The 27224-nt window shown below is 41.0% G+C and overlaps 2 protein-coding genes across 2 annotated transcripts in view; both read left to right on the forward strand.

The window, feature by feature from the left end:
- Positions 1-7958, forward strand: part of RELN (reelin) — a 257122-nt gene extending 249164 nt beyond the window's left edge. The window contains exons 65-66 of the mRNA XM_010004142.1: positions 2197-2202; positions 6812-7958. Of these exons, the coding sequence (XP_010002444.1) occupies positions 2197-2202; positions 6812-6908 (103 nt within the window). The 3' untranslated portion in view covers positions 6909-7958. The remainder of the gene's footprint in view (positions 1-2196; positions 2203-6811) is intronic.
- Positions 7959-26336: 18378 nt separating this feature from the next.
- The window catches only part of SLC26A5 (solute carrier family 26 (anion exchanger), member 5), a 20977-nt gene continuing 20089 nt past the window's right edge, over positions 26337-27224 (forward strand). Inside the window, exon 1 of the mRNA XM_010004153.1 lies at positions 26337-26491. Within this exon, the coding sequence (XP_010002455.1) occupies positions 26337-26491 (155 nt within the window). The remainder of the gene's footprint in view (positions 26492-27224) is intronic.

The following is a 27224-nucleotide window of genomic DNA, read 5'->3' on the forward strand; positions in this document are numbered from 1 at the left end:
GCTACTGGACCTGCTGACAATCTCTGTCTCAAGCAGCCTGTGCTTGGTCCTCTGATTGCCCTGCACTCCATCACCCACAGGAATGAGATTCCATACAACTCTCTGAGCATCATCAAAATTATCCTCACTGGCCCTGGTTTAAGTCCCAGATGTTCATGTTTGTTTGTGAGCTGTATTGCCTACATTGCCTCAGCAGGCAGGGCTCCAGCCTGGGAGGTGTTACAGCAAGAAGCCAACCTATGCCAGGAGGTATGGTTTGGGGCATACAGGAATTCCTGGCTTTCCATACATCTTGTCTTGTGTCTCCTCCGCTACCCTGTGGGCTGCCAAAGAGACCTGGTTTTTCCACGTGCCCCAAGTGTTGGCTTGGCTGCCTGCACCCCCAGGTGCACACCTGGGTGCTGTTCCAGCTTCCCCTCAGCCCACAGGCAAGTGAGCCATGCTCTTCTTGGGCAGACTAAAGGCTAGAGTAAGAGAGCTGGCAGGGAAAGCACCCCCAGGGAGAGCTGGTCTGTAGGGAGGTAGCATCACCAAGGACTTTCTTGAGTTTCTTTCCCATCCGAGATGGGGGATGCCCCTGCTCCTCCTTACAGCACTCACCTCAGGGACAAACCTGTGAATACCTGCTTTCATGGCTCAGCTCTTCTCAGCAATACAAACATTTAAAAGTAGTTCTATCACAAGCCCAGCTGCCAGGTCATAGAACAGACACCACTGACAGCTGATGCACAGGGTCAGGACACTGTTCAGTCTGATTTCTGAGACAAAGGCCATCATCCTCTTACCAGCAAACACATTTTCAGGATGCAACTTCTTTGTTTCCCTTTTGCTTCCAAGACAAGTTTGCTAGGGGAAAAAAAAAACCTACAGATTATACATGCATGCAAAATACCTGATGGTGATAAGAAAGGCCAAAGGCAGGTGCTTCTGTATGTTATTCAGGATCATTCCACTTCTGAACAAATTCTTTGAATTGCTCATTTTAAAAGCAGCATTGTTAAGGCTGTGATGCAGCTGCAAATGATGCTCAAATTTAGCATCTCTCTCAAACAGTTTAAATGCAATATCTGCTTTGAATATGTTATATATTAAATTACTCTTGCCAACTAACCACATGCCAACTTATTTTAACAATGGCTGACATCAGACCTGTAGTGGGGAGAGGATACTGGTTATTGAGTTGTCCAGTTCCTTTTAAAGCTAGTGCCAATTTTCTTCATTAGTGCAGCCTTTTTTGTCTCTATTCGTAACAAAAGCTTTGGGCACAACTCTCACATGTCCCATGTGGCTCTTCTTAGGATGAAAAAGTATTTTACCTCAGACTTAAGGAGTCCTTTTCAGTGGCTCTGTATTTCTGCCCTAAGAAGAGCCCATGTCCAACCCAGCATTTCATTTGCACATTGTTTTTTCCCGAGGCACAGCTCTCAGCTCGACTGCTGCAAAGACACCACACACTTGTTTGCATGTGCATTTGGTACTGCCATTCCTTTGGGAATAGGGCAGGCCCTCATTGGCCTGCTATAAACTCAATTCTGGTCAAAGGTATTGAGAAGGGGCAATGATAAGCTGAACACTAAGGGCCTGATGTTGCTTTCTTTGCACCCCAAAACTTGTGATGAGATCCAAGGGAATGTGAGTTGTGCAAGGAATGCAAGAAATATTAACCCCACCTACTATTTTCTGGCTAACCTTTGGAAAACTGAACAAATCTCTCCATAGCCATCACTCCATGCTCTTCATCGTCAAGATATTCTCACATTTTTTGGCACAAATGATTTAGTGAGAACTTACGTTGCATTTGGCACAAAGAATGTTTATCTTTATTTTACAGTATTAAAATACAAATTATATATTGTGGCTCTAACAAGGAGTGTTCATGGTAAAAAATTAGGTAATTATCAGAATATTCACAACATTTATGCCAAATTTAATATGATGCAGTTTGTGCTTTTATGACATTTTTATTACGTTTCTTGAAAGTGCATGCTGAATTTTATAGAAAATAAAAATATAAGCATTGATATATAATACCAGGAAATAATTTCTTCAATTTTTATTTTCAAAAGAGATGAAAAGTCCTATATTGCCTCTAAACCTCATCAGGGTTTTATGACTAATCACAGTGCTGCATGCATTGAAAGGCATTTTCTAACTTGTGTTGTATTTCATTGTTTGCTGTCATTGGTTTTACACTAGAATAAGGTAAGTGCTTTCCCTGAATCAGTGTCAAATGTACGTTGCTGTTACAGCTACAGTTCTTTCCCGAAGTTTTGTCAATAATGGGTTGATGGAAAATCATTTGTACTCTCTGAGTTGTGCCACATACTCCTTGAGGACCCTCATCCTGCAGGGAGCATCAGGGGAGGTTAAACTTAGCAGAAGGTGTTCAGCAGCTCACCCTGTACCACAGGAACTTCACTGAGGCTACAATGAGAAGGGTTTCTCCTCCTGTGGTGCAATAAGACCTGCAAGTAGAGGGCACCCAGCATGTTGAATGGGCAACCTCTCACCTCCAAGGGGGAATTCCCACTTTTTTCCATAATTAGTGGTTACAGAGCTGAAGGCACAGCCAGGTGGTGTATGTCTGTCAATCTGTATGGTGGCATGGTCACTCATGCCTCATAGATGTGCAGCAAGTGTCTGCCAGGTAGTTCTTAAATTTCTTGTAACTCTGCCACTTTGTGCTGGCTCAGTAAATAGATACCAGAAACCAACATGGCTGAGCTCTGGGTTCAAATCTTGACCTTACAAGAGCCGAAGAAGGTCTGTCATTGGTATAAGCCATCAGGACTTCAGAGCACATCACTTTTCTCACTACAGTACCCACCTAACATAGCATTTGTAAGTCAACCACAAAATTTACCCTGAGCCTAATCCTGAGAGGCCTGTCTTTGCTGTTTCTGTTCATGTTTTGTTTTGTTATCCAAATATTTTTTGCTTCTATTTAGTTCCTGTTATGCCCCATCAATTAAAAATAAAAGCATTAAAATAACAAATGATATTAGTATATTTTGGGGGTGGTTTGCCATGTACTTTTCATTTCATTTAGCTATGTTCTGTTTTCACAAATTTTAAATTGCAGCCTTGAAGTTCAAACTGTGCTTTAGGAAACATGCAACAGCCAAAATGCTCTGAAAGACTAGAGATGCAGAGCAACTCCTTCTCATAAATTGCTTTAATCTAAGTATTTACTTAACATGCCCTAGACAGAATTCTCTTCTATATTGGCTGCATATATCATATAACTAATATAACTTCAGTGACTTTCTAAGAAATTACTTAGTTTCCTATGTAAATTGGAACAGTAGTATCTTCTATTTAGTTTTTAATATTAATGCACTCGAAACTATCACACAGATTACACAGTAGGTGCTCCTGTTAATCGCTTTTTTGCTGTTGGCTCCATCAGCAATACATGGAAAGCTATTTTGGAATGGTACTTTTCATCTGATGGTTCAGTGAATGCACAGAAAAGGCAGAAGGCTCAGCATTTGCTGACCACACCATGACACATTAGCAAAGCAACCTCTGAGTTGCCACCAACATTCAAACAAAAGTCCCCTCCATACCCTGGAGGGTATGGAATGGAAGGGTGCCTATTCCTAATGTAGCTCAATGCTCCCCAGCACATTTTGGCTGCTCCAAACAAAATACCAGCAGCAAAAGTATGGTAAAGCCTTTTATCAGTCTGTAAAAACACATCATAAGTTTGTTATTAATAGTACTGAAAAAAACAATGCAAGAAATGTGTAAGTACTCCTGCAAAATTTATTATATAATTTTTATTGTGATCTTGTAAAGCACTATTGATCTCTCTTACATAGTGCTTGCCTCCTACCAATATATAAAATTAATTCAGAAAAATAAATAGAGTTAGTCTCATATTGTGGATACCAGCCTACGCATACTATACAGTAAGACACAATACCACAATATACAGAGTATACCTATTGACCTATAGCAGGAGTTAAGATCATGCCATACAGCAGGCATGAACATGTTGTGTGGCATCCAACCAGTAGTTGGAAAGCCCATCTCAGACTTTGGTGGAGAACAAGCTTGAACTATCTTAGTGCAAGTGAAAAACAAAAAAAAAAGAAGAAGAAGAAGAAGAAAAGAGAGCATTTAGTTCTCAGGAATTTAGTTTCTTGTTCTTTTCACAAACTGCACTGCTGTGGTGTTTGGTTTAAGACAAGGAATAGATGTATTTCCTTTGATTGCAACATCTTGATCATCTTTAAAAATTGCAAAACAGACTGAATGTATATATTTTTTTAAAAAGTAAATATTTTAAATTATTAGGCAACTCCTTTTTTCCTTTTTTCCAAATCTTTCTTTTCCTTTTTTTTTTGCTGTGTTTTGTTTTGGTTTTTTTCTTTGTTCATTGTTTTAAACATCTTTATCATCACTTTAAGGCCAGATACAGAATAGTTGGGCATTTTAAGTGAAATAGAAGCCAGGTGCATCTTGCAGTGTCCTAAACAGGTCCTGAAAAACTCTGCTTAGCTGTTGCTGAATGGAAACAGACGAAAGGCAGCAGGGAGATGAGGGAATGCAAAGGCCCCTGGGCCTGCAGCTCTGCACGTGCCCTGGCTGCTGAGAGGTGGGATGTGTCTTGAAGGCCCTGTGTGTAAGGAGCAACCTGCTTCCCAGACAACGGCAATTAAAGGGAAGGCAAGATTAAGCTCCCTTTCAAGGCTCATGACCAATGGCAGCCACTTTCAGGAGCAGGTTCAGGGCTGTCATTTCCCTGATACCTTCTCAGTGAAGCTCTCCGCGTTGCAGTGAGGGTGATGCTGCATGGAGATGAGTACAGGACCAGATTAAAGACTGATCTTCAAGGCTTCTTTGCACTTGAGCTACCAAGTGGCATTAGAACTATATAGACTCACTGCTGGCACTCTCTCACACAAAACCTTACATATCAGCATAGACCTTTTCACTTTAAGAAATCAGAACAAGTCAACCCTCCCCTAATTGCTTAATACTCTAGAGCACTGCCTTACTGTGAGAGCACCAAAAGTTGTGCCGAGTTTAGATCTGTTTGCTGTCATTGGCACCAGGAGCTCAATTTTGGTTTGTTCTTGTATGTACATTCCAGTGGAAAAAAGAAAAACAAACAAACAAAAGTGTCATTTTCCTGTAAAATTGGGTGAAAAAAATTTGCAAAGCCTTGGAAAACTAGTTGGAAAGCAACTTGAAATTGCTCAAGGATTTATATCCTAGATTTTGACACAATTACTTTTGTTCAGTTTAGTCAATCCTGTTCTAGATCAGCTGTAGAAAAGGATGTAATTTTGTTATACATATATTTTTAGACAAAGTTATCATACTGTATCAAAAGCTGTCCCTGCCTCTGGAGAATCATACTTATTTGGCAAAGCATGCAATTATTTCTTTTTCCTAAGGGCCACATTCACTAAAAATCATCTTACGCACTGGAGAGCAAAGTATGACTGATTACAATATGAGTATTTACTTTTTAGTCACAGAGAAAACTCACAAGTGAAAATCTGACCTGCACCCACAAAAGGGAGATTTGATGACTTGAATGTCTACTGCAGGCCTTTACCTCACAGATCACCTTTAAAATCTGATGGAGACTCCTGGCAACACTCAGTCCCCTGGAATAGAGATGCTTAGGCCAGGCATCCTTCTCCCACTTCAAGATGAGCCTGGAAAGCACAAGGTCCTAAGCGGGCAGAGAGGATTAGGAGAGGGAATCAGAAATTGGCTTGAGACTGCACAGTTTCACTGTAATTTTGCAGCTTCTTTTGCCTGGAAACCAAAAGAAAACTTGGCCTTGCAGTCACCAGCAGTTCCTCCTGGGTGAAGCTCTTTGCAGCTGCTGGAGCTGGTTTTGGGTCTACATGGTTAGTGCTGTGCTCCGATCTCTGAAAGAAACAGCATCCTCTGACTGCATCTATGGGATGCCACTTTTCCATGCAGAGAAAGGGGCTGAAAACTAGAGTCTGGCTGCAGTATATGATGCTATTTTTATTTTTAAAAGTAGTTCTTCTGTCAGAAGGTCTTTCCCTTACCCTGGGACTCTACAGTGCAATGTGCAAGAGAGACTTGTCTCTCACAGCCACATCTTGGCAGCTCTACGGGGCTGGCCAAGTGCTCTGCCAAGGTGTAGGTCTGAAAGGAGACATGCTGTATGTAACTTCAGAATACACGAATCTTTCTATTCTCATGTAATTCTGAGGTAGGTCTTCCAAACAAGTGTCCCTCCTTCCATTAGGCTGCCTCTTGCCTGGTCTCTCCTCCCAGATGTGATGATGCATATTTCCTAGATCTTCTTTAATTTTGGATGAGGGGTGTAAGGGAAGGTAATGTTGAGTCTGCATAGAAGTGTTGTACTTCCTATATAACGAAAGTGAAAGCTAATGGAAGTAGACTAAAGCTTTTCTTCTGCTCCAAAGATAAAGCAGTTATGATCCAAGACAGAAGGGTAACTGGAGTTATACACCCACTGTGGAAAAATGCCCTATACTGAGAGGGTATGAAGTGCATGTAGCTTTAGTGAATCTGGCCCTAGGCTGCACAAGTTTTCATTAGCTGAAAGCTTTTAACCTTTCTCTATGATGACGAATTGTAAATGAAAGCAAAGTGGGACAGATTCTCAATCACCTTGTACCTTGTTGATGTAGTGAGGGTGCAACACACACCGCTTTACACAGGGCTGAAAGGTCACTCAAGGAAAGAGAAGAATCTGTCCCACTAGCTCACTGCTCTGAAAGAGTTTAAACTATATATAAAAAAACTGACACTCTGCTCTTCCTCCCCCCCTGCCCTTTGGTTTTCACAGCACTCGCAAACAAAATTACATGATGAATTTTTCACGGCAACATGGGCTCAGGCATTTCTACAACAGAAGACGAAGGTCACTTAGACGATATCCATGAAGAAACGAGAAATTTATCTTTTTTCCTCCCAACATGTGATGTGTTGCTTTCCATTCTTTAAATCTAGCACTGCGTCTGGTATCAGGACTCTTCTGCAACTGGCTTTGTGAATAACTGAAAGCCTCTCTCAAGACAGAGTGTACACCACTTTTTCGCACTGTGAACTAATGAGAAGTGACTTATTTTCTCATAGGTAAATGTTTTAATGTTGATGTATCTGTGGAAATTGTGAACTGTTGTAATATCAGTTACAGTGGCAGTATTGGAAGTAAGCAACTAATTCTGTTTAACAGGAAAAAAAAAGTTTAAGCACAAAGACTTTTCAGATTTTATGTCTAAAAAAACCTACTTACTAAGTACATAATTTAATTTTCTTGGTCACATAGGTATTGAAGTGCACTGTATTTCAGCTCTGTGTCATTTTATATGATTAAGTTATCATTGTTTGTCTTCTTTGTATTCTCTTCGACAACATGACACATTGGCACTGTATTTACTTGTTTTGTTGTTGTAATATTTTTTGCTGCTGATTTTTGGGCTATTTACCTTCTGACAAAATGTATTTTAAAAAAATGCAACAAAGTACCTGATCAAGAAGATAATTGCAAAAAGTAGTTGTAAAACATTGATATCCTTCAGTCTTATTCTTTGACATGTCTGTTGGTTAGCATTGTTTTGTGGATAAAAAAAAGAATGCTTGACATTAAACTTTTTTCTACTAAGAATTTGTTGATGAAGCCCCAAACAGAAGTTCCCAATTCCCTGTCTAAATGTTGTCAGTTCTCTGCAACTGATTTACTTACAGTAACTGCCATTTGGTGTCTGTAGTAATGGAGTGATTTGTAAACAGTGAACGTTTCATCGTGTTCTCTTTGGTGTTTGTTTCTATTGCGGGTCATGTTTGTATCTTCTGATAAAGTTGTATCTACACCAGCAACGTTATAATGCCCCTATAGCCCTAAACTGTCTATTATCATAAATAAAATGCTTCACTTTATGGTGAACCAAGCTAAAGATCCATGCTTCAATAAAAATAATGTCAACAAAGAATTCTGATGTTAGACTTTTCAAGCCATGCAGGCTTTACATGAAATCATAAACCAAATTATTTTACTAAATACTTAGATTATAATGCAAACACCAATGGTATTTTTTAGTATTTAGTGTGTTACACTTAACAGTACTTTGCAAATAACACAAGCCAAGAGATCTTGCCAGTCCCACCTATGGGGATAACATGGTTGTTGGAACAGGTTCTAGTGCAAGGGATGGAATGGGACCACTGACCAATACACATGCTCTCACAAATCCAATGTGCAATGTGCCAGTAGGTGTGAGAACTACAGTGTAGTAACACTAAGGAACCTTGTTTGAAACAGCCCAAGTTTCTAATTCTTAGAATCATAGAATCATTTTGGTTTGAAAAGACCCTTGAGATCATCAAGTCCAACCATAAACCTAAACCTGCCAAGTCCACCACTAAACCATGTCCCTAATCATGACATCTACATGCCTTTCAAACACCTACAGGGACAGTGATTCAACCGCCTCCCTAGGCAGTCTGTTCCAGTGCCTGACCCTTCAGTGAAGAATTTTTCCTAATCTCCAATCTAAAACTCCCCTGGCACAATTTGAGGCCATTTCCTCTCATCCTATCACTTGTAACTAGGGAAAAGAAACCAATTCCCACCCCACTCCAACCTCCTTTCAGGCAGTTGAAGTGAGTGGTAAGGTCTCCCCTCAGCTCCCTTTTCTCTAGACTAAACAATCCCTCTTCCCTCAGCTGCTCCTCATCACAGAGAACTATCATACATACCTGCTGTGTTCTCAGGGCTTGTGTATCTGCTTCTGGCACCATCCTGGTCTGGAGCAGAACCATTTGTTACACATTCATGTTCAGCTGTCTAAAATGCATTTAACTTTTTAAGAGGTTTTTGATCAAAGGTACCTGACAAGTGCAGGAAAAAAAGAAGGTCATTCAGTGACCAACTAGCCAAAATGCTGACTTGGTCAAAACCATGCAACAGACCTTTGACAGACCTGGAAACTTTCTGCAACAACTCAGCTTCCTGCAGCTGCAAACTCATTGAACTGTTCTGGAGAGCAGTGTGTGTGCTTTCAATTATTGAAACAAGACAAAGGATCTATTCAGAGAAAGAGCAGGAAGAAAAAAAATTTGGTTATTAAAGAATATAATAGCTTAATGTTTGAGCAAGAGTCTTTAAAATATTGTAATAGAAGTTTCACCCACTGAACAAACAAAAATGCAAGATAAAAACACTCCTATTTTTAAAGATAATTTTATTTGTCCTAATATGTCAATATATGGGTGATACTTCAATCTAAAATGTGGCAAAGCTAGTGTGTTGCTAAGGAATTGATTTATTTTAAAGACTTTAGATACAATGAGGCACTTAACCTGACTTCTCTTTCCAGGTAATTGACCAGCATAATCAGAGAGGCTGCTTTTCACAATGGTATTTATTTTCTTTGAATAATGTATGTCATCATGAATACTGAGAAATTCCCCAAGGCATTGCACCTTAACTCACTACAAACTCTGGTTATGCTTTCCTCAAGAAAATCATCCCTGCTGGCAGATTCCCAAGTGATGTTGACATTTGTACTTTCTAGATTCCAGGAAGTTCTTCCTTAGATTTTTTCCATTCCTGCAGCACACAAGGCAGCATGCACATCCAGCATGCTCAGTGCATGTACTGTTTCATTTTTCTTCCCGTATGACTGAAAACAATGAGTCATCTGACATTAAATAGTTATTAAAGTAGCAAGGGGGACACAGCACATAATCAGTGGCAATAAAACAGTGACAGTGCCATAAAATGTACTAATAAGCTTATCTCCTGTTGTAAAACTTTGGCAGTCATTAACTATGAAACTTGATGCTTTGAGTATGCCTTATAGTCCTCCTCATTTCTCCTGTCAGCTCACTAACCCATGGTCCAGTAGAGTAAGGAGAACATAAAAGAAATGTAATAAAAATACAGAAAGATGAAGCTCTGACCTGCTGGAGTTTGTGGAACAACCAAAAACCTGAAGTTCTCATAATTTTCCCTGAATGTTCTTCTCTTGAACTTGGTTCATCCACAGGTGGTAACATCACCTTATCAAGAAGAAACAAGTGTAGCACAAGTATTTTGAAAGACTGAGTTAGGCTTTGCATTAACTTTTCAATTTAAAGAAATACGTAGAAATTAAATAACACAGTAAATACACTCAAGGACAAAACATTATGAAAGGGCAAGGTACCAGCAGACAAAGTGGGTAAGTACCTGGCTAGGCAGCAAAACTGTAAGAATAGAATCAACAGCAGAAAGCAGTAAAAAAATAAATAAAAAAAAAAAATCTGGTTTCCATTATACTGATAGAAGTATTTATGGTAAAACACAGTAAATATACATACAGCTGCCAGTGCTGGTAAAATGTACAGCAGTTGTCAGCTGTTGAGCCCTTCACTTAAATACAGATATAAACAAGTTGGAGATATTGCAGAGTACAGCAGCAAAAACAAGGCCCTTGAAACTGTGAGCTTCCAAGTCGAGTTGGTTTGTTTAGGCTAGAAAGGAAAACATTTAGAAAGAGACATGACAACAGCCATAAACATGGATCTTATGGTTTACTTACTTGCTAACCCTTCAGGGCAAATGTCATTGGCCACAGCATCACCCCATCAGTTATCCCTCAGTGGAGAAGGGGGTTTGGTTATGATCCCAGCAGGAGGCTCCTCAAGCCCCCAGTGAGCCAGGCACCAGCAGCAAGGTAGGACAGGTACCTGCTCCAGTCACCCTGCAGCCAGTCTTAACTAAATGTGACTCAATGCTGGAGTGACAGGAACAAGCACACTGTAAAGGGGAGCTGTCCTAATCCTGGGCTGGAGAGATCAGGAAAAGGGCTTGGCTGACTCCAGCAGGGCCCTGAAGAGCTCTGCAAGGGCTGTTAGCAGCCTGGAGCAGCTGAGACCACACAACCACTTGCAGCACATCTCCTACGAAGGAGGAGATGGAGCACCTACCATCCACAGGTGGTGGACCTGCTCCTGGAAGAAATGACAGTGAGATACAAGGCTACAAAAGTCATACTGGTGACATGTGGATGAACTGCCAAGTGTTCTTCTGTGTTACTGATGTTTTAGGGCTGTTGGTTTTTTCTTCCCCATGTTTTCTCAATCAGGCAGCAAGACTAAGGGCTTAGGCCCATGGATGGCTAATTATCACAGAGCCTCATGGAGTTTGAGCCACCACCCAGTAAAAATGGCAAATAATAAACAAATAAATAAATAATAGCTGTGCTATTTGCTGAGCCCACAAGAGATGGCTGATAACTCCAAGACCCATTCAACTGGTTTATATTCATGACTGGATATTCAGCTTAGCTCATTTAATATATCACACCCTTCTCAAGGGACATTTGATATTATTTGAGTTCAACCACTTTCAAGGAAGGTCTCACAGTAAAAAAGAAAAACGTCCTAATGTTCAGGCATCTGCTGGAATAATTGTGTTATTAATTATTAATATTATTAATTTATTATATAATTATTATAATTTATATAATTTATTATTAATATTTTAAATAAAGCTTGGCATGATTAATGTGTCTGTATAGGATGTGGGTAGTAGCTAATTAACAGGAGTAAAATGAGAACCAAGCCAACTGCCACTGAAATCAGTAGGAAAATCCTTGTAATTATAAATGCATTTCATTTCAATTTGGAGATGTCCACCTCGACTTTACTAATTCTAACTAGGTTTTACTTGTCCTAATACTGGTGTTAAGTGGTGAAATAGATACAGAGGTTTTCCTGCCTTAGAAAGTTATCTCATTATTAGAAGAACTCTAAATGTAGTTAGGGAGCAGCCAGGAGTGACTCAGTCAATGGAGCCAATCTGATGCTTAATTTGGGATGTCAGATGTGGGATGTCCTCCATGGCAGCTTTTTTAGTCTCTCCAATCACTTATATTGTTTATTCTATATTCTCTTCCCCTTCCTTTTTTCTGTTGTGACCAAAAATCCCCTTGTCATCTTGTCCCTACTGAGTTAATTAATTAATCCCTGCCCTTCTCTCAGAGCTAAAGAAGTGAAGCATCTTTTACCATTTTAGATCATGCTGGAAGAAGGCATAAAGAGAACTCTTAACCTCCCCAGGGGGTCACACTAAAATGTGCCCAAGAAATTAAACCAGCTTCAGTTCAAGTATGTAAATGCAGCCATTGACACAATTAGTGTCACATCATCTGCAGTGTGGGTTACTGCAACATTCAAGTTCATTTATACCTTTGTGGATCTTTTTGGCAGGAAATCTACTGTTTCCATTTTTGTTTCAGGCTTCCTCTTCTCCCTCCTCTTTGTGCAAGGTGTATAAGCACAGGTTGAGAAAAAAAAATAGCTATTTGGATAAATAAATATGAATCAAAAAACATGTCTTTCCCAAAGTATCTCCATTTACCCAGTTCTGTGTAAGACTGGCAGGCAGCACCATTCTACATGGTCTGATGTATGTGGCATTTCCAATAAATCACTCTGAAATTGTACATTAAAAAGCCATTTTGTTACAGGCTATTTTGGATAAAATAAGTTATAAGTGGTTAAAACCAGTTATAACAAAGATCTTATTTAAAATAACTTTTGAAATGTTTAGACCTTGAAATTTCTCTGACAACACTGAAATGTAAAGTTCTGTATTTTGTCTTGAATTCATTTAAATTTGATTGAAGTTACTCTTACAGTGTAACACGGGCTAAAATGTCAGGAATTATTTTAAGGTTTTCAGAATACATCCCAGTGAACATTTTTTTACCATTTTGCTCGTGGTCTCAGGGAGTAAGATTTTCAACTTTGTTTTTCCTACCAGTTCTAGACTCAAAACCCGATCTCTGAGAAACTGAGAGGAGGAAAAACATTTTCTCCTGGGCAGGAGACAGAGCTACCGTTATGCTGGAAAACATTCATCTATGGAGGCCGGGAAGACGAGGTCTGTGAAGATGTTTCACCGATTCCTGTGCGTTTACACGGAAATCGCTCCCCGTGTGTCCCTTGCACCCCTGGATAACGAACCGCACCCGCGAGACCGAGCGCCCCGAGCTGCCCGGTGTGCTCCTCGGGCAGCAAAGGTGGCAAAAATAACGCTCTTCGTTAGAAAAGGAAGCTCATTATGAGTAACTGAGGCATCCAATCAACACTACGTCCTTCAGCAGCAACTATTTCTGCATCCACCTGCTGCACGCGCTGCGTTTATGACAGGACAGGGCGTTATTGTCTCCTTCTCCAAACCCGGTCTGGACGGTGAATCCTGACGCTCCTTCACCGGTTTAGTTACCAGCACCGCGCCCACCGGCCCAACACAGGGACCCCCCGGGCCCCCCGGGTGCGGGTCCGTATTCAAATCAGCACCCAATGAGACGCACACGCGGGTCGCGCCCCGCACGCAACGGCCGCAGCCCCGCGGCATGCTGGGAGTTGTAGGCCGCGGCGGGGGCGCGCCCGGCGGGGGCTGCGCGGGGGACTACGAGTCCCATCCACGCCCGCGGCCGGCGCGGGGCGGGGGGGGGCAGCGGCGGTGCAGCGCTGGGAGGTGAGCGGAGCTCGGCCGGCTTGGTGGAGGTGAGCGCGGCGTGCGGCGCCGGAGGGGTCTTTCCTGGGGGGTCTTTCCTGGGGGGGTCCTTCCTGAAGGGATCCCTGCTGAGGGGTCTTTCCTGAGGAGATCCCTCCTGGGGGGTCTTTCCTGAGGGGTCTTTCCTGAGGGGATCCCTGCGGAGGGGATCCCTGCTGAGGCGTGGGGCTCCCCCGTCAGGAGCGCCGGGTCTGGGTCCCGGTCTCCCGGTGCCTGCGGCTCCAGCTTGGTCGGTCATCCCGGGCCTGGGGGACGCGTGGGTCTCGCCCGGTGCTCCGGCCTCTCTCCCTGCCTTCCCTGCTCCCCCTCTCCCGCCGATCCTGCCGGGCTGCCCCGCCGGGCAGGTACACACCGAGCTCCCGGGGTGACTGCCGAAAGAAAAACGAAAGGGGGAACCAGAGAAGGATGAGGGATCAGTCATTTCCTCGTCTAGTGGCTGCAACCCCCGGACTTGAAGCTACGGGCTGTCAGTTTGGGTCAGTGACTGTCTTGTGCTGACAGCAAGTAACTGCTTTGTGCTCTGCTACTTGCTTCAACCCAGAGGTTTTCAAAACCTTTCCAAAACCTTGAATGGACCGTCCGTCCCTCCCCTTAATTTTCTGGCAAATAATAACACTCTGGCTTTCACTATGTCAGTCTTTTTCAAATTCTGGTCTGTGAACTGTGGGGAACACTTTGAACTCCTTAGAAGGGATCAGTGAAAGCAACTGGGAAAAGCCAGCCAGGAAAGTAAGTAGGCTTAAATTTGCTGTGCTGGTGCCCACATCACTATTGCAAAACTTCTAATTCTCTGAACGTTGAAATACAGCTGAAAGCTTTTTTGCAGGGTGCTTCAGAATTTCAGATAACCCAAATGGCTGTTGCAGCAGGGTTTTAGAGATAATCCAGTAATAAGAAAATGAAAAATATTTTTAAATTGCTGCCATTGTTTCTGCTGATGACTTGGCAGAACATACATTTGTAATTCTTCATATCTATCACACTTAACACAATTGCACACTATTGGTTTGATGGGGTTGACTGACAGTCTTAACAAGGATCTGGCTACTGGTATTTTTGTGGTCAAAGGTTTCACAAAGGAAAACTCTGGCTTTCACTATGTCAGTCTTTTTCAAATTCTGGTCTGTGAACTGTGGGGAACACTTTGAACTCCTTAGAAGGGATCAGTGAAAGCAACTGGGAAAAGCCAGCCAGGAAAGTAAGTAGGCTTAAATTTGCTGTGCTGGTGCCCACATCACTATTGCAAAACTTCTAATTCTCTGAACGTTGAAATACAGCTGAAAGCTTTTTTGCAGGGTGCTTCAGAATTTCAGATAACCCAAATGGCTGTTGCAGCAGGGTTTTAGAGATAATCCAGTAATAAGAAAATGAAAAATATTTTAAAATTGCTGCCATTGTTTCTGCTGATGACTTGGCAGAACATACATTTGTAATTCTTCATATCTATCACACTTAACACAATTGCACACTATTGGTTTGATGGGGTTGACTGACAGTCTTAACAAGGATCTGGCTACTGGTATTTTTGTGGTCAAAGGTTTCACAAAGGAAAACGAAACATTTCAGACAGTTTTAAAATATCTCCAACTAAATGTGCAATAGAATCTATTCTGGGTTAACAGGTGTCTTGATTTACATAGCAGAATTTTCCCAGGTACGATGCTGCTTTAGTAGCCACTGTACAAATGGAAAAACTAAGGTAATTAATTGCACATTTTCAGAAGCAAGCAGATATGGTTGACTTGCACTGATTTAACTCTGTGGGGATCAAGTCTCACATTGGCCTTCCTCAAATTCCTTTTTAATACTTGGTTTATGTCAGTTCAAGCCTTCTCGAGACACATGATAGGTATTCCTGTACTGTATTTAGCAGTATTCCTGAACCAAATTATTTTGTTAATTGTCTTGCAATGTACTATGAAACATCTCTGAAATAGAATGGGGAAATGGAATGGGTAGAGAATGGAGTTTCACCCATGCAAAGTTGCTGTTGGTAGTTGATAAAGCCGCTGACATAGCATTTACCCTGTTGTATAGACTTGAGGGCCTTAACTCAGAAGTCTTGAGCTATAAGCTTCTCTACACTTACAGGTATATTTGTGGGGGGAGCTGAGGCAATATTGGATTATAACCAGAATCACATGTCAGTAAAGAAAAACCTGAAGTTCAGTAAGAAAAAACCTGCTTCTCCTTCCAGGCTTGAGTTCTGATCACTAAACCATGTTTCATCTGCCTAAGTAATCTGTCCAGAGCTCATGTAGTTTTTTGATTGTACTGTGCAAACTCTGTGTTGGGTAACAATATGCTTGAAGGCTGACATACAGTTTTAAAAAAGTGAAGATGGCTGATCATGATCATGGGGAAAAGGGCCTAGGAAGTGGTGAAGTATTTAGCTTCTGCCACAAACTGAGCCCAGTTTTCTGAGCTGAGAGCTTACTGGAGTGCTCTGTTAGGTTCATCCATCAGATCTCAAGACTTGTGCCATGAAACAGCTATCATGTCAGTCTGCAGCTGTATCAAATATTCCCTTGGGACCTTTGATACCAAGATATGTCTATAAGTTTGTGCAAAGAGTTGAGTGGGTTTTGCAAGTCAATTATGTTGGTAAGATTTAGATTTTATTGATGCTCGTAGGATTACATGTATGAACAAGTGGCCTATGAAGTAACTTGGACTACTATTCTCAGAAACTCTGTCTTTTGTGCAGTAGCAAGTTGAAAAGACCTTCAAGGAGACAAACAGTAGTGTGATTGCCTTCTTGGGAGTTCTTTGACAATGAATCTGTATTTTCACTGTCTTGGTGGAGTCTCTGTTTCTCTAGCCTTTTTTGAAAACAAACAAACAACCAACCAAAAACCTTCCTTACTGTGAGAGTGGCAGAGCACGGGAACAGGCTGCCCAGAGAGGCTGTGTAGTCTCCTTCTCTGGAGACATTCAAAACCCGCCTGGACACGTTCCTGTGTGATGTGCTCTGGGTGATCCTGCTCTGGCAGGGGGGGCTGGACTAGATGATCTTTCGAGGTCCCTTCCAACCCCTAAGATTCTGTGAAGAATTCTTACCAGTTTTGTACAGGTGGCAGGTAAGTTTTGCTATTCTGCTTTGACTGTTGCCTACCATTATGTATGTCCCATTTTGCTTGAGTTCTTGGCTTGTTAGGCATTTGGATTTTTTAGCTAATTAATAGATTTTAATCTGTTAATCTAAAAGCTAAGATTCTGACACCTAGGCTGAGCTACAGCTGAAGTAAAATTGTTCATTTTAATCTATTTTATGGAAATCAGGTTCTGGGGCAGGTCTGGTATTCTTGAGAACTCCTTGGAAAACCCCTCATAATGAAGCATGGACAGGAGTTTTCAGTCCATATCAAAGATCGCAGTGTCTTGTTGTTTGAAACATCCTTGTTGGAGTCATTCTGCTGGGGCCAGATCCAATTAAGGATTGACATGGGCAGACATTACAAAATTTCAATTTTGGACACCTGGTTTTTATGGAGCAGAATTCAAAACTCCCTGCACCATCCAGGAAAAATCTCAGATTGCTACTCTGAGTTGTCCACAGGGAACACTGCCTGATCCTGTTCTCATGGAGTTCTGTTATGTTCAGGCACGTCTGAGGAGTCACGTCTGAAACAAAACCACAGATCTTTCATAGATACAGGCATCTGTATTATCTTCTCTAAGTACTGAAGGTTTGCTGCTGCTGTCATAACTTTCCCAGAGAAAGCTAGATCCAAGTTCGATTACCACTTCAGCATGTTGGGATTAAAGCCTGTGTCTCCTCCTTCACTACGATTGTGCCATGGCTCCACAGCTTTGACTTAAAGCTGGTTTCTAAGCCCTTCCTATTTATTTACTGTTTCTTTATCTTCTGTCTCTGGTCCATGTCATTGTTCAGCTTGGAATTTGGCATGGGATTTCTTCTTTGCCTGTTTTCAGGTCTGTAGTATATATTTCTGGTTTTAGTTCTTTTCCAGTTTCATATTTAAAATAGATGCTCATGATCTTTTTCACTATGACATTGCAATGCTATAGATGATGCTGCATTGGTGTCTATATAACTGAACAGGTGACTTGAATATTTAACTTACTGCAAATGCAGTGAGTCTGACTTTTATTTTTTTTCCCCTGCTATCTGTTGACATTTGTTTCCTTTGCATATGTTTTCTGAGGAAGAAAAGTTCTTGCAGGAAGAAGTCACCAGAAACTTAACCTTTTTAAATTTCATTTGATGATCCACAGCCCAGGCACCCTTGTTGCTCTTCCAGTTCCTTCATTGTGGCATGTTGTTTTGCTGTGAGCAGTTGGAGGAGTCCATTTGTGCTGGGTTGTTCTGCCAAGCACAGTTGAAGAGTCAGTTGGAGAATTCCTTGCCCCTAAACACCTGTTTGCACTAAACTCCGTGACTGGTATCTTTACAAATCCGGTAGAGATAATATTTTGGTTGGTGGATTCTCAGCTTTACTTCATGCTTGGATGATGAGCAAAAGCTCTTCACAGAACATAAATATCTTCAGTTCTACCTAATAAATGCCACGGATTTATGAAGATCTAACCAACACATCTGAAAATCCTCTGCTTCAATAGCCTAGTAAAATTAAAGTATATATGCAAGGGCATGAGCCTGGTACATTGTTTTATCATTCCTGTGCTCTGTAGCACAGAATCTTCAACATATGAAGGTGTTCAGTGCCAACTGGTAACTAGCATCATCCAAAGCAATTTTTCTGTATTTTCCATCTTATTTGATTGCTCCATTTGGGATTGTGGAATCATTTATTAAGCTGTAGGAAGGTTAGTCTGAACTACTTCTACAGTTCAGAACAGGCACAGGGACAGTCTCACATTAAAATGTGAGCTCTGTCATCAGCCACAGAAGAACTCAGAAGTCATAATGTGAGTCTGCAAATAAAGCATGGAGTTGCTGTAAAATACTTATCAGAGAAACTTCTCTGCATTTTTGTTTTGCTTACTATGAATTTTAAATATTTCAAGGAATAGAAGTAGTGGCCTGAGTTTGCTGCACACTCATGGCATTTGTGTGTAACTTCAGCATCAAGATGTCAAGAAAGGTCTTTTCTGCTGCCTGGCAATCACCTACAGAACATGAAGCAACAGCCTTAAGTACATAAGAGAAAGGAAAACACTATTGCTTGGATAATACAATCTTAACCAAGCAGGAGTTGCATAAATGGGGACAGGATCTGGCATAAGTCATGGCCTACTCACTGCTCATGTAGGATTTGATATGATACCTAGCACACAAAAGGTAGACAGAAAATGTGTGTAACAAAGCAGCTGCCAGGAATTGAAATGTTTCTTCCAAGTGCAGATCTTAACATAGATTGGGAAGTTGAACTTCTCACTCAAAACTAGTAGGAAGAGAGTTGTAGCCTGCATAAATAGTTACCGTTTCTGCTTCCCCAGAGAGTGTCTGCTCTGTGTTGAAGTCCTTTTTTGGCTTTATCAGAAGCAACAGTTCTTCAGGAATTTCTTCAGGCATGTCAGTGGCTGTAGTATGTTCTGCAGAGGGGCAAATCCTTCCAGAAAGACAGACTCATAGAGGACCCTTGGAGACATTTCAAAACTTTGTATTAGTTAAGTAAGGTAGTTACTTTATGCTTTATTTTCAATAGTGAAACTGGAATATAAATTTATAATTCCATCCTAAATCCCCTCTTCTTCACTCCCTCCATCCTTGTCATTTTTTCCTGTGACCACACCAATACCGTCCTTCAGCTTCCCCTGTGGTTTGGGAGGTTTGCACTGTAAACATGATGACTGAAATTATTCTGGTTATAAATAACGACCTTCTGCTTTTTTTTGTTTTGTTTATTTTTAGCTTGATGCAGCACTTGAGACACTAGTGATATGTGTAAACAGGGTTGATGAAGCAGATACAGAGGAGGAGGACTGAGGACTCTTTAGGTGGCATGTCTGCTGAAGGAAGTGTATCATGTAATTTGTCCCTTCTGCACAGACACTTTTTTGATGTCTGCTTGTTCCACATTGCTAGAAAAGATAAATCAGCTGCTGGAGGTCACTGGTGTACTGAGGTCACATGAACTATATAAATTATTTTGATTTAGCTTTGTGTCTATTCATTATTTTAATTTATGTTCACTCCTCTGGTCATCAACTGAAGCTTTACGATGAAGACTGCTCCAACAAGGTTTTTGGCATTGGATCACCCCTGAAAAAATGAAGCTAGCTAATTATTATTTGCCCTGGAGGGGTTTTACAGTCTTATCAGTTAGTTTAAGCATGACAAAGAGGTCATCAGCCATGGTACCATTCTGATTAACTTATCTGATGCCACTGTCACTAGCTACTGCTTCTTGATTTCCAAAGGGATGAGGATGACAGATTCAGACCCAAGGTCACTCACTAAAGCCACAAAAAGCAGGAGTAAGAATGATTGTATTTCTGTGGGTTCTCATGGTCATCAACATGTTTGCACTGGAAACAGAAGCCATCCCTTATCTATATTTGACAGAGAAGGACACCAGTGTTCTGCTGCTACCAGTGCTCGGGGTACTTGACTTATGTGGAATTGATTAAACAGCTCAATCACCATAACAGGTTCCCCAAACATTCTCTCATTGAAAACAAACATAAGATTGCTGGTTGATGAGAGATACCATTAAGATACTAATGAAGTCATTAGTCCATGGAGTAGATATTTAGAGGGTAAAGTATTTTTTGACAAGGCACATGGAATATAAAATACCCCTTATCAGTTACATAGTTTATTTTTTTTTTATTCATCTAATTTGTTGCCATTTTCTGAGATAAGGATCTCTGCTTCACATGTTGCTGTTGTGCTCTTTTCAGTGGATAAGACTGATTTATTAGAAGAAAATATACTGAATGCAACAGCCTGAGGAAATTGAGGCTGCAGCTGCTGCTCTGTGTCCCCAGGTTGTATCTCCTGATCCATATGCAACCAGTACTGAGGCTGAAGGTGTATTCTCAACAGGCACACACACAGGGCACACGTTTACATGTGTCCATGGCAAGCCACACGGATTACAGACAGACAGCACTGATAGCCTCATCCTTCTCCCCTCTCTGACTATGCTGGATAGAGGTCTACTAGTGGGAATGCACATACATATATCTACATATGTAGAGATAAACACTTATACATACATATATATATACAAGGTGGATCCCTTCAGCAACTAGGCTCAAAACACTCATTCTGCCTAGTGGCTACCTCCTGCATCCCATTGTCCGCATTTGCTGGCAACTGGGTTTATGAGCCCTCAAAACTCCAGTTGCTGATACTGACCATCACACATGCACACACATGGCTAGTCAGCAGTTCCCAGGTCCCATAGCTGACCCTCCTGTGCTGCTCTGGACTTGTGGATATGAGCCTTTGATGGGCTGATGGCTCCTGTGGTGCACCTGGAAGTAGAGCAGCAGGGTATGATCCAGGCTCTCTGTCCTGCCGTTTTCTCTCAGAGCAGCTCTGTGGGTGCATGGAGAAGCTGCTGTCACACAACCCAACACAGTTTATATAGCTATCTCACCTTTCTGTGCAGAGTAGAGTGGAAATTTTGCCTAAAAGTTGTATAGGAATTCAAAGTCCTGATTTATTTTTTTTCTTGCTAGAGTTTCACCAGAAAGCCTCCTGGAGTGCATTTCTTAGCTTGCAACCCACAGAAGGAAAATTCTGTTTACTTCACAAGTTATTTCTAAATTTGTGAAGCTTTACCTGAAGGCTACAGTTCTAAACCTCTTCATTAGTGGATTTAGTGGGTGTACTGGAGAAAGAATGAGGATAAGCATTCCTTACAACCCCACCTGTCATTTTACACCTTTGTGCTTGTTTAGTACTTCCTGCTTGGTATAGTTTTATAAACACTCAAGGTGATGAGTGGAAGGGCATAGGGCACTGGGGAATAAGGCTAGAGAGGACATAAATGAGAGATGTGGTTCCTAAGATTGCCTCAGTTTTTGTAGCTAGTCTCCTTAGACAGTAGGAACAGACCTTTCAATAACTGCTTTTCAGGGTAAATTTGGTAGGGCATATTTTACCTAGAGTGGCAGTTATTTCCAGCAGCCCTTTGGCTGATGGTCGGTCACCTCTATTTGTAAGCTCGAAGACACAAAATACATAATAGACTTTGCAGTTTATGATCAAGCTTGAGATTCCCCAGCACAGATGCATTTTTCTACTATAACATTATAATAGTGCTACCTACTGGTGTTTTCCCACTATTTAAAGCAGCCCAGTGCTTTTAGCCACCAGAAGAAAGTTTTTCTGCTCTTTTAAAATAGACAAGTCAAGGAACCTGCCACTGATTGCCCCCCATTGGATTATGCGGTTCAGATACATTCAGGTTATATTCAGAAAGTTAGGAGGAAAAGCACACAATTTTGTAATTCACACCTATTAAAGCTGCAGCAGTTACACAGTACGCTATTTTTAATGTCTCCAGATTCATTCTTTTTTTTTTCATCTCCATAGGCTTATTTTCAATCTAAGGAGCAGCAGCCAAATCACTGTCCTTGTGAATTTTATGGCTGCATTTTAACTCATGTGGACTAAAAAAATAATTGTCTTCTACAAGAATCAGTGTAGACAGCTTGACAGCCCTACTTTATCATCAAAGACTGGGAAAATAAAGTATTTAACTATTAGTGATAGTGTTATAAATTGGTGTTCGCTTCACTTTTTTTAACACTTTCAATTTGATAATAGCAATAAAGGTGTAAGAACAGGCCTTTTATCAGTCAGATAAAGAATTGCCAACTCTTAAGTCTTTCGCATACAGCTTTTAACTACTTCAGCTCAACTGTTATCTGGCTGATAAGATTAATGGCAGTATTTCTTGGAGCATTTTAGTTTTATTCTTGCTATGAAGTTCAAAGGTTGTCCCAGAGCACTGTTCCACTAATAATGAAGGCTCAGACTCCCAGAGATCACCTTGCTCTCCCTTTGGATAAAGATCTGTGAGTTTTCAGAAATCATGAGCTTTGTCTTCATGAAAATGACAGTACCTACTTTTGCTCTTCTTTGAGCATGCTGGAAGTTAAGGGCAAGGCTGAATTTCCAAGCCTTGGATATCTCAGTGGGCAATTTGTCATACTGCTGTTCTGAAAACACTTGGAGAGACACTTCATCCAGTCATAAAATGCTGCTTTTTTGCTACTTTGTGGACAATGCATATCATCTGCTGCAAACACAGGCATTTCAGTCCTTGCTCTGCGTCCACTTTTGCAAAAGAGGGTGATGCTCTTAAAGACTTTCACCTTTATTATATCATCTACAACTTAGTATACAAAATGGTGATCCGAAAACATCATTATGTGGGGCTGTTGAGATGAAGTTGGGGACGTCACATGGAATACAGAAAACTATGCATCCTGCTGTAGTTCTGGAGTGGATTTAAGACCTCTTTTAGTGACCGGGGGTTTGTTCTCTGTGTTCTGGTATCTGCTGTGAACCATAGCTAAACATGACAACATACTGTATCCTCTCTCGGGTTTACTTTTGTGTTAGATGGTTCCCATGACTCAGGGCAGTATAACTTCCCTGTTCATACAGAATCAGAAATGCTCAACGCACAGTTCAAAAACCTTCAAACAGAGTGATGATGAAATGTGGGTTGTGACGTCAGTCAGTATTTCAGACTAACATTTGCCATCATATGGATATCTGATACACAGTTGAGCCCTCTTCAGTTAGTCAAATACATCTGTATCATTTATTTTGCCACGGCAAACAAAGGCAGGACTGAACTTCTGTTATTCTGTACATGCTCATAGTACAGAAATGCGAAAGGAACTGGACCTCTCCATGTCTTGATTTATATTAGAAACTTGCATGACTTTTCCAAATATGAACCAATCTACTTGAAGCTTAACAAACTTGAATATGGAAGTTTTGTATCCCAGTCAGGACCTGAATTGTTTGGGGTTTGCAGAGGGCTATGTCTTTTGGAACAGGAAGGGGTGCATGTTTTTAAAACCTTGGCTAGAAATGTTTTGAAATTATATTCTCATTTTATTGGAACAGTTTGGCCAAAACCAAGTCTCTGAACTGATTTAGTTTGTGCCTTTTGCATGCATTTTTAGTTTTCATTTGTTTTGATTTGTTTGAGTGGATTTTCCATGTAAGGCTGATAAAATTGCTTCTTAATATGAAAATGAGGCTGATGTTGCCAGAACACACCAATTAATTAGCGGAAAAGAGACATATGTGAATAATGAAACATGACCATTATGGATTCACAGAATTGTTGAGGCTGGAAGGGATCTCTGGAGATCATAGACCACACCTCTCTGGCTCAAGTAGGGTCACCTAAACCAGGGTGCCCAAAACCGTGCCCAGTCTGGTTATGAGTATCTCCAAGCATGGAAACTCCATAACCTCTGTGGGCAACTTGTTGCAGTGTTTGATCATGCTTGCATTGATTATTTTTTTTTACTTATATTTGAACAGAACTTCATGTATTTCAATTTGTGCCCAGTGCCTATTTACTCCTTGCCACATCAGATATTTATATCCATTTATTCTATTTTCCTGCCATCCACCCTCTGCTCTCCAGGCTGAACAACCCCAGCTTTCTCAGCCACTCCTCATATGTCAAGGGCTCCAATTTCTTAACCATCCTTATGGCCCTTTGCTAGATCCCCTCCAGGATGCCCAGGTCTTTCTTGCACTGGGGAGCCCAGATCTGGACCCAGCACTCCACATGTGGCTCACCAGGCCAAAGTCTGCTCTTCTGAAGTCTGCTATATGTCTTGTTTTTCTGAGGGTCCTGGACTCGACTATCTCATGATCACTGTACCCAAGGCTACCCCTGGGCTTCATATTCCTGAACAGTTCTTCCTCGTTTGTATCAGGTCCAGAAGTTCATGTCTTCTTGTTGGCTCCTCCATTACCTGTGGCAGGAAGATACCATCCCTGCACCTCAGAAATCTGGTGTGCTTGTGTCCTGCTGTGTCACCCTTCCAGCCGACATTGGAAAAAAGTTTCAGTTTCACTGGTCAGAAGTTAATACACCAGAATTCTTGGGTAGCTCACTGTCTGAAATAGGGCAAGATGTTAAGTAGGAAGTGGTATTTGTGGGTGGGTAGACATTGAAGTGGAAATAAAATCCTACAGATGTTAGTGGCCAAACATGCATGTTAGTATGGACAGCATTACTGTAAATGTGACATAAGATACATATGATAATATGAGAGTGAGGGGAAAAAAAGAAACAGAGGGCTGCTCAGATGGGAATTGCTGGCAGAATCATCCTATTCTAATGTTGACTGGCTTAAAATCTGTGGGCAGGAGGGAAGATCATAATGCTGAGAGTTATGATTTGCAAAATAATAACATGAGAAAGCAGTTCACAAAACATCATTTGGGCTTCTCAGTGAATTGAAACTATGGAAAGATGTAGAATAAGGTTAGAATAGGTTTCAGGAGTGCAAAGGTAGCAAGCTTTGGTAGTTCCCTGGTTTGTAAGAACAGTATAATCAAGTTTTAGGTACTTTCTTTCACACGATAAAGCTGAAGTAAATCTTGAATGTGCTCTACAGAAAAAATATTATTTTGGTGAAAAATATCCTTTTGTGGCTGATTACGTAAGGAAAGTCTTGCTTACAAAATAATGAGAACTGAAGTGATGCTAGGTCATGTCTGTCCAGGAAGGCAGACGACACTGCACCTTGGGTGGAAAATTCCAGCACCTTTGTCAGACTGAGGCTTAGGAAGCAATATTGGTATTTTGCTGCCGGGCAGACTGTATTTGCTGAATCAAAGCAGCTAACGGTTGGAGTTACCTTTGTCTGAGTATTTAGGTAGCAATTTATTACATTTTTGCATGGTAACCCTTTTCTAGGAAAGTATTGATGTACAGCTAAACACTAAACACCTCTGGGTTAGCTCCCATGGTTGAAGGCAAACACATGCTTAAGTGACTTGCTGGAGCTGAGCCCAAGGGCCTTGCTCACAATTATGTCTGTTTTCCACTGCGCTCACGCTCTGTCATCAAGGGCAGCGCTCGCCAGCAGCGCCACTTAACGACACAGCAGCCCTGTCATTTGCCTCGTCGCTTGGAGTTACGTTTCTTGCCCATATTTCTAGAAGCAGGAAACATGGGGCAAAGGAATTAACGGAGTATCTCCTAAAAGTGTGATGATGTTTATGGCACAGAACCAGACAGACAAATAGGTGCTTACAAGCCTTCTGGCTAGTTTTAAAACTGTGGCTCCTGTTTTAGTGGGTGCAGGACTGAGAATAGCACCAAGTGGCACATCCACTGGAAGAATAACATTTTGAAAGTAGTGAATTTTGTCCGGAAAAAGAAGCCTTTGAAAGAGAGGGAGGAGAAAGCAGGTTGGTGGATGCAGGAAGCAACTGGCTATCTGGAAGAAAGAAGTGACTTTTTCAGTGTTAAAATTGGAGTTCTGTCGTTTGGACGTGAATGTGATAGTTTGTGAGTAAGCAGGAAGTAACTGCAATAAAGTAATCTCCCTTTTTCCTTTAAAAACTGAGGAGGTAAAATCCAGATAAGCATGAATATAACCTTTCAGTTTTATTTCTGCAATTATTTATAAAGCAATTAATGCAAAAGCTTTCTTTAACTAAGAAAAGCATGAAATATTGCCTTCCATATAGTGAAGACTGTGAGTGTGGTTTATTTGCTTACTGCTGTTACAGGCTATCTAGTTAGTGCTTATAAACCTGAATCTGAGGTTAAAAAAGTAACCAAACTTGTTTTGTCTGCAACCAGGTTATTCAGGGGAGACTGTGGAACTGTTCTTCCTTGTCTCCCTCTCCCTGAGATCAACTATGGAACATGCTGAAGAAGATGAACCATGCCTTGAGCAAACCCAGAGGTATCATGTGGAGAGACCAATATATAACGAAGAGCTCTTGCAAGGACAGCTGCACAGACGAGAAAGAGCCCCTCAGACTTTAAAGCAGAAGATTGCACATTCTTGTCGGTAGGAGTTTTTTTGTCTTTATTTTATCAGTTAGAAATATTTATAATTCTTAATTGATGCATGCAAGTAGCTGGTAATCTCTTCAAAGAAACCTAAAAGATGAAAGCACTAGTTCTACTTTGATTATTCAGCAAGAATAATCAAAGGAAAAAGGATGGAGATGTATGACAGCTGTGTAGAAGTCTAAATTATTAGTCTAATAAGGACTTAGTAGAGGCATTATGTAGCTTTTAACTAGCTGCCTGGAATCTAAGCGTAATCTGGTTTGGCAAGAAATGTCTTTAACTGTGCAACTCTTGTTTTGTAGTACCACAGGACAGTGAAGAGAAACTTACTCTAATTCTTAGCTTTACATTTATCAGTGCTTCATTTGCAGAGTTGATTCAATGTCTTGGTAGAACCTTATTCTGCAAGACAACAAATTATCTCTGTCTAACTGCTTGTCTGTAAAATATTACTGTTCACGTGATTTGACATTTGGAGGTTTGTTTTAGTTAATGGAATGACCATTCTAAGAGTAATGACACGTAATTCCACCTCAGAAAACTCTCCTGCATAACAAATATGTGGATCAAAATCATCCTGAGCTATGACTTTTTGTGATCCAGTCTGCTTAAACATGAAGAGGGGTGGGCACTTCTAGTTCCTCTCTCATTTGTAGCAATAATTTTTATCACTATGCAGCTTAGTCCCATGAGAATTCAGAAATGTTAACAAGTTTCTGCAGTTCTCT

The sequence above is a fragment of the Chaetura pelagica genome, unplaced genomic scaffold, assembly GCF_000747805.2.
Source record: "Chaetura pelagica isolate M959 unplaced genomic scaffold, ChaPel_1.0 scaffold141, whole genome shotgun sequence".
NCBI classification, from domain to species: Eukaryota; Metazoa; Chordata; class Aves; order Apodiformes; family Apodidae; genus Chaetura; species Chaetura pelagica.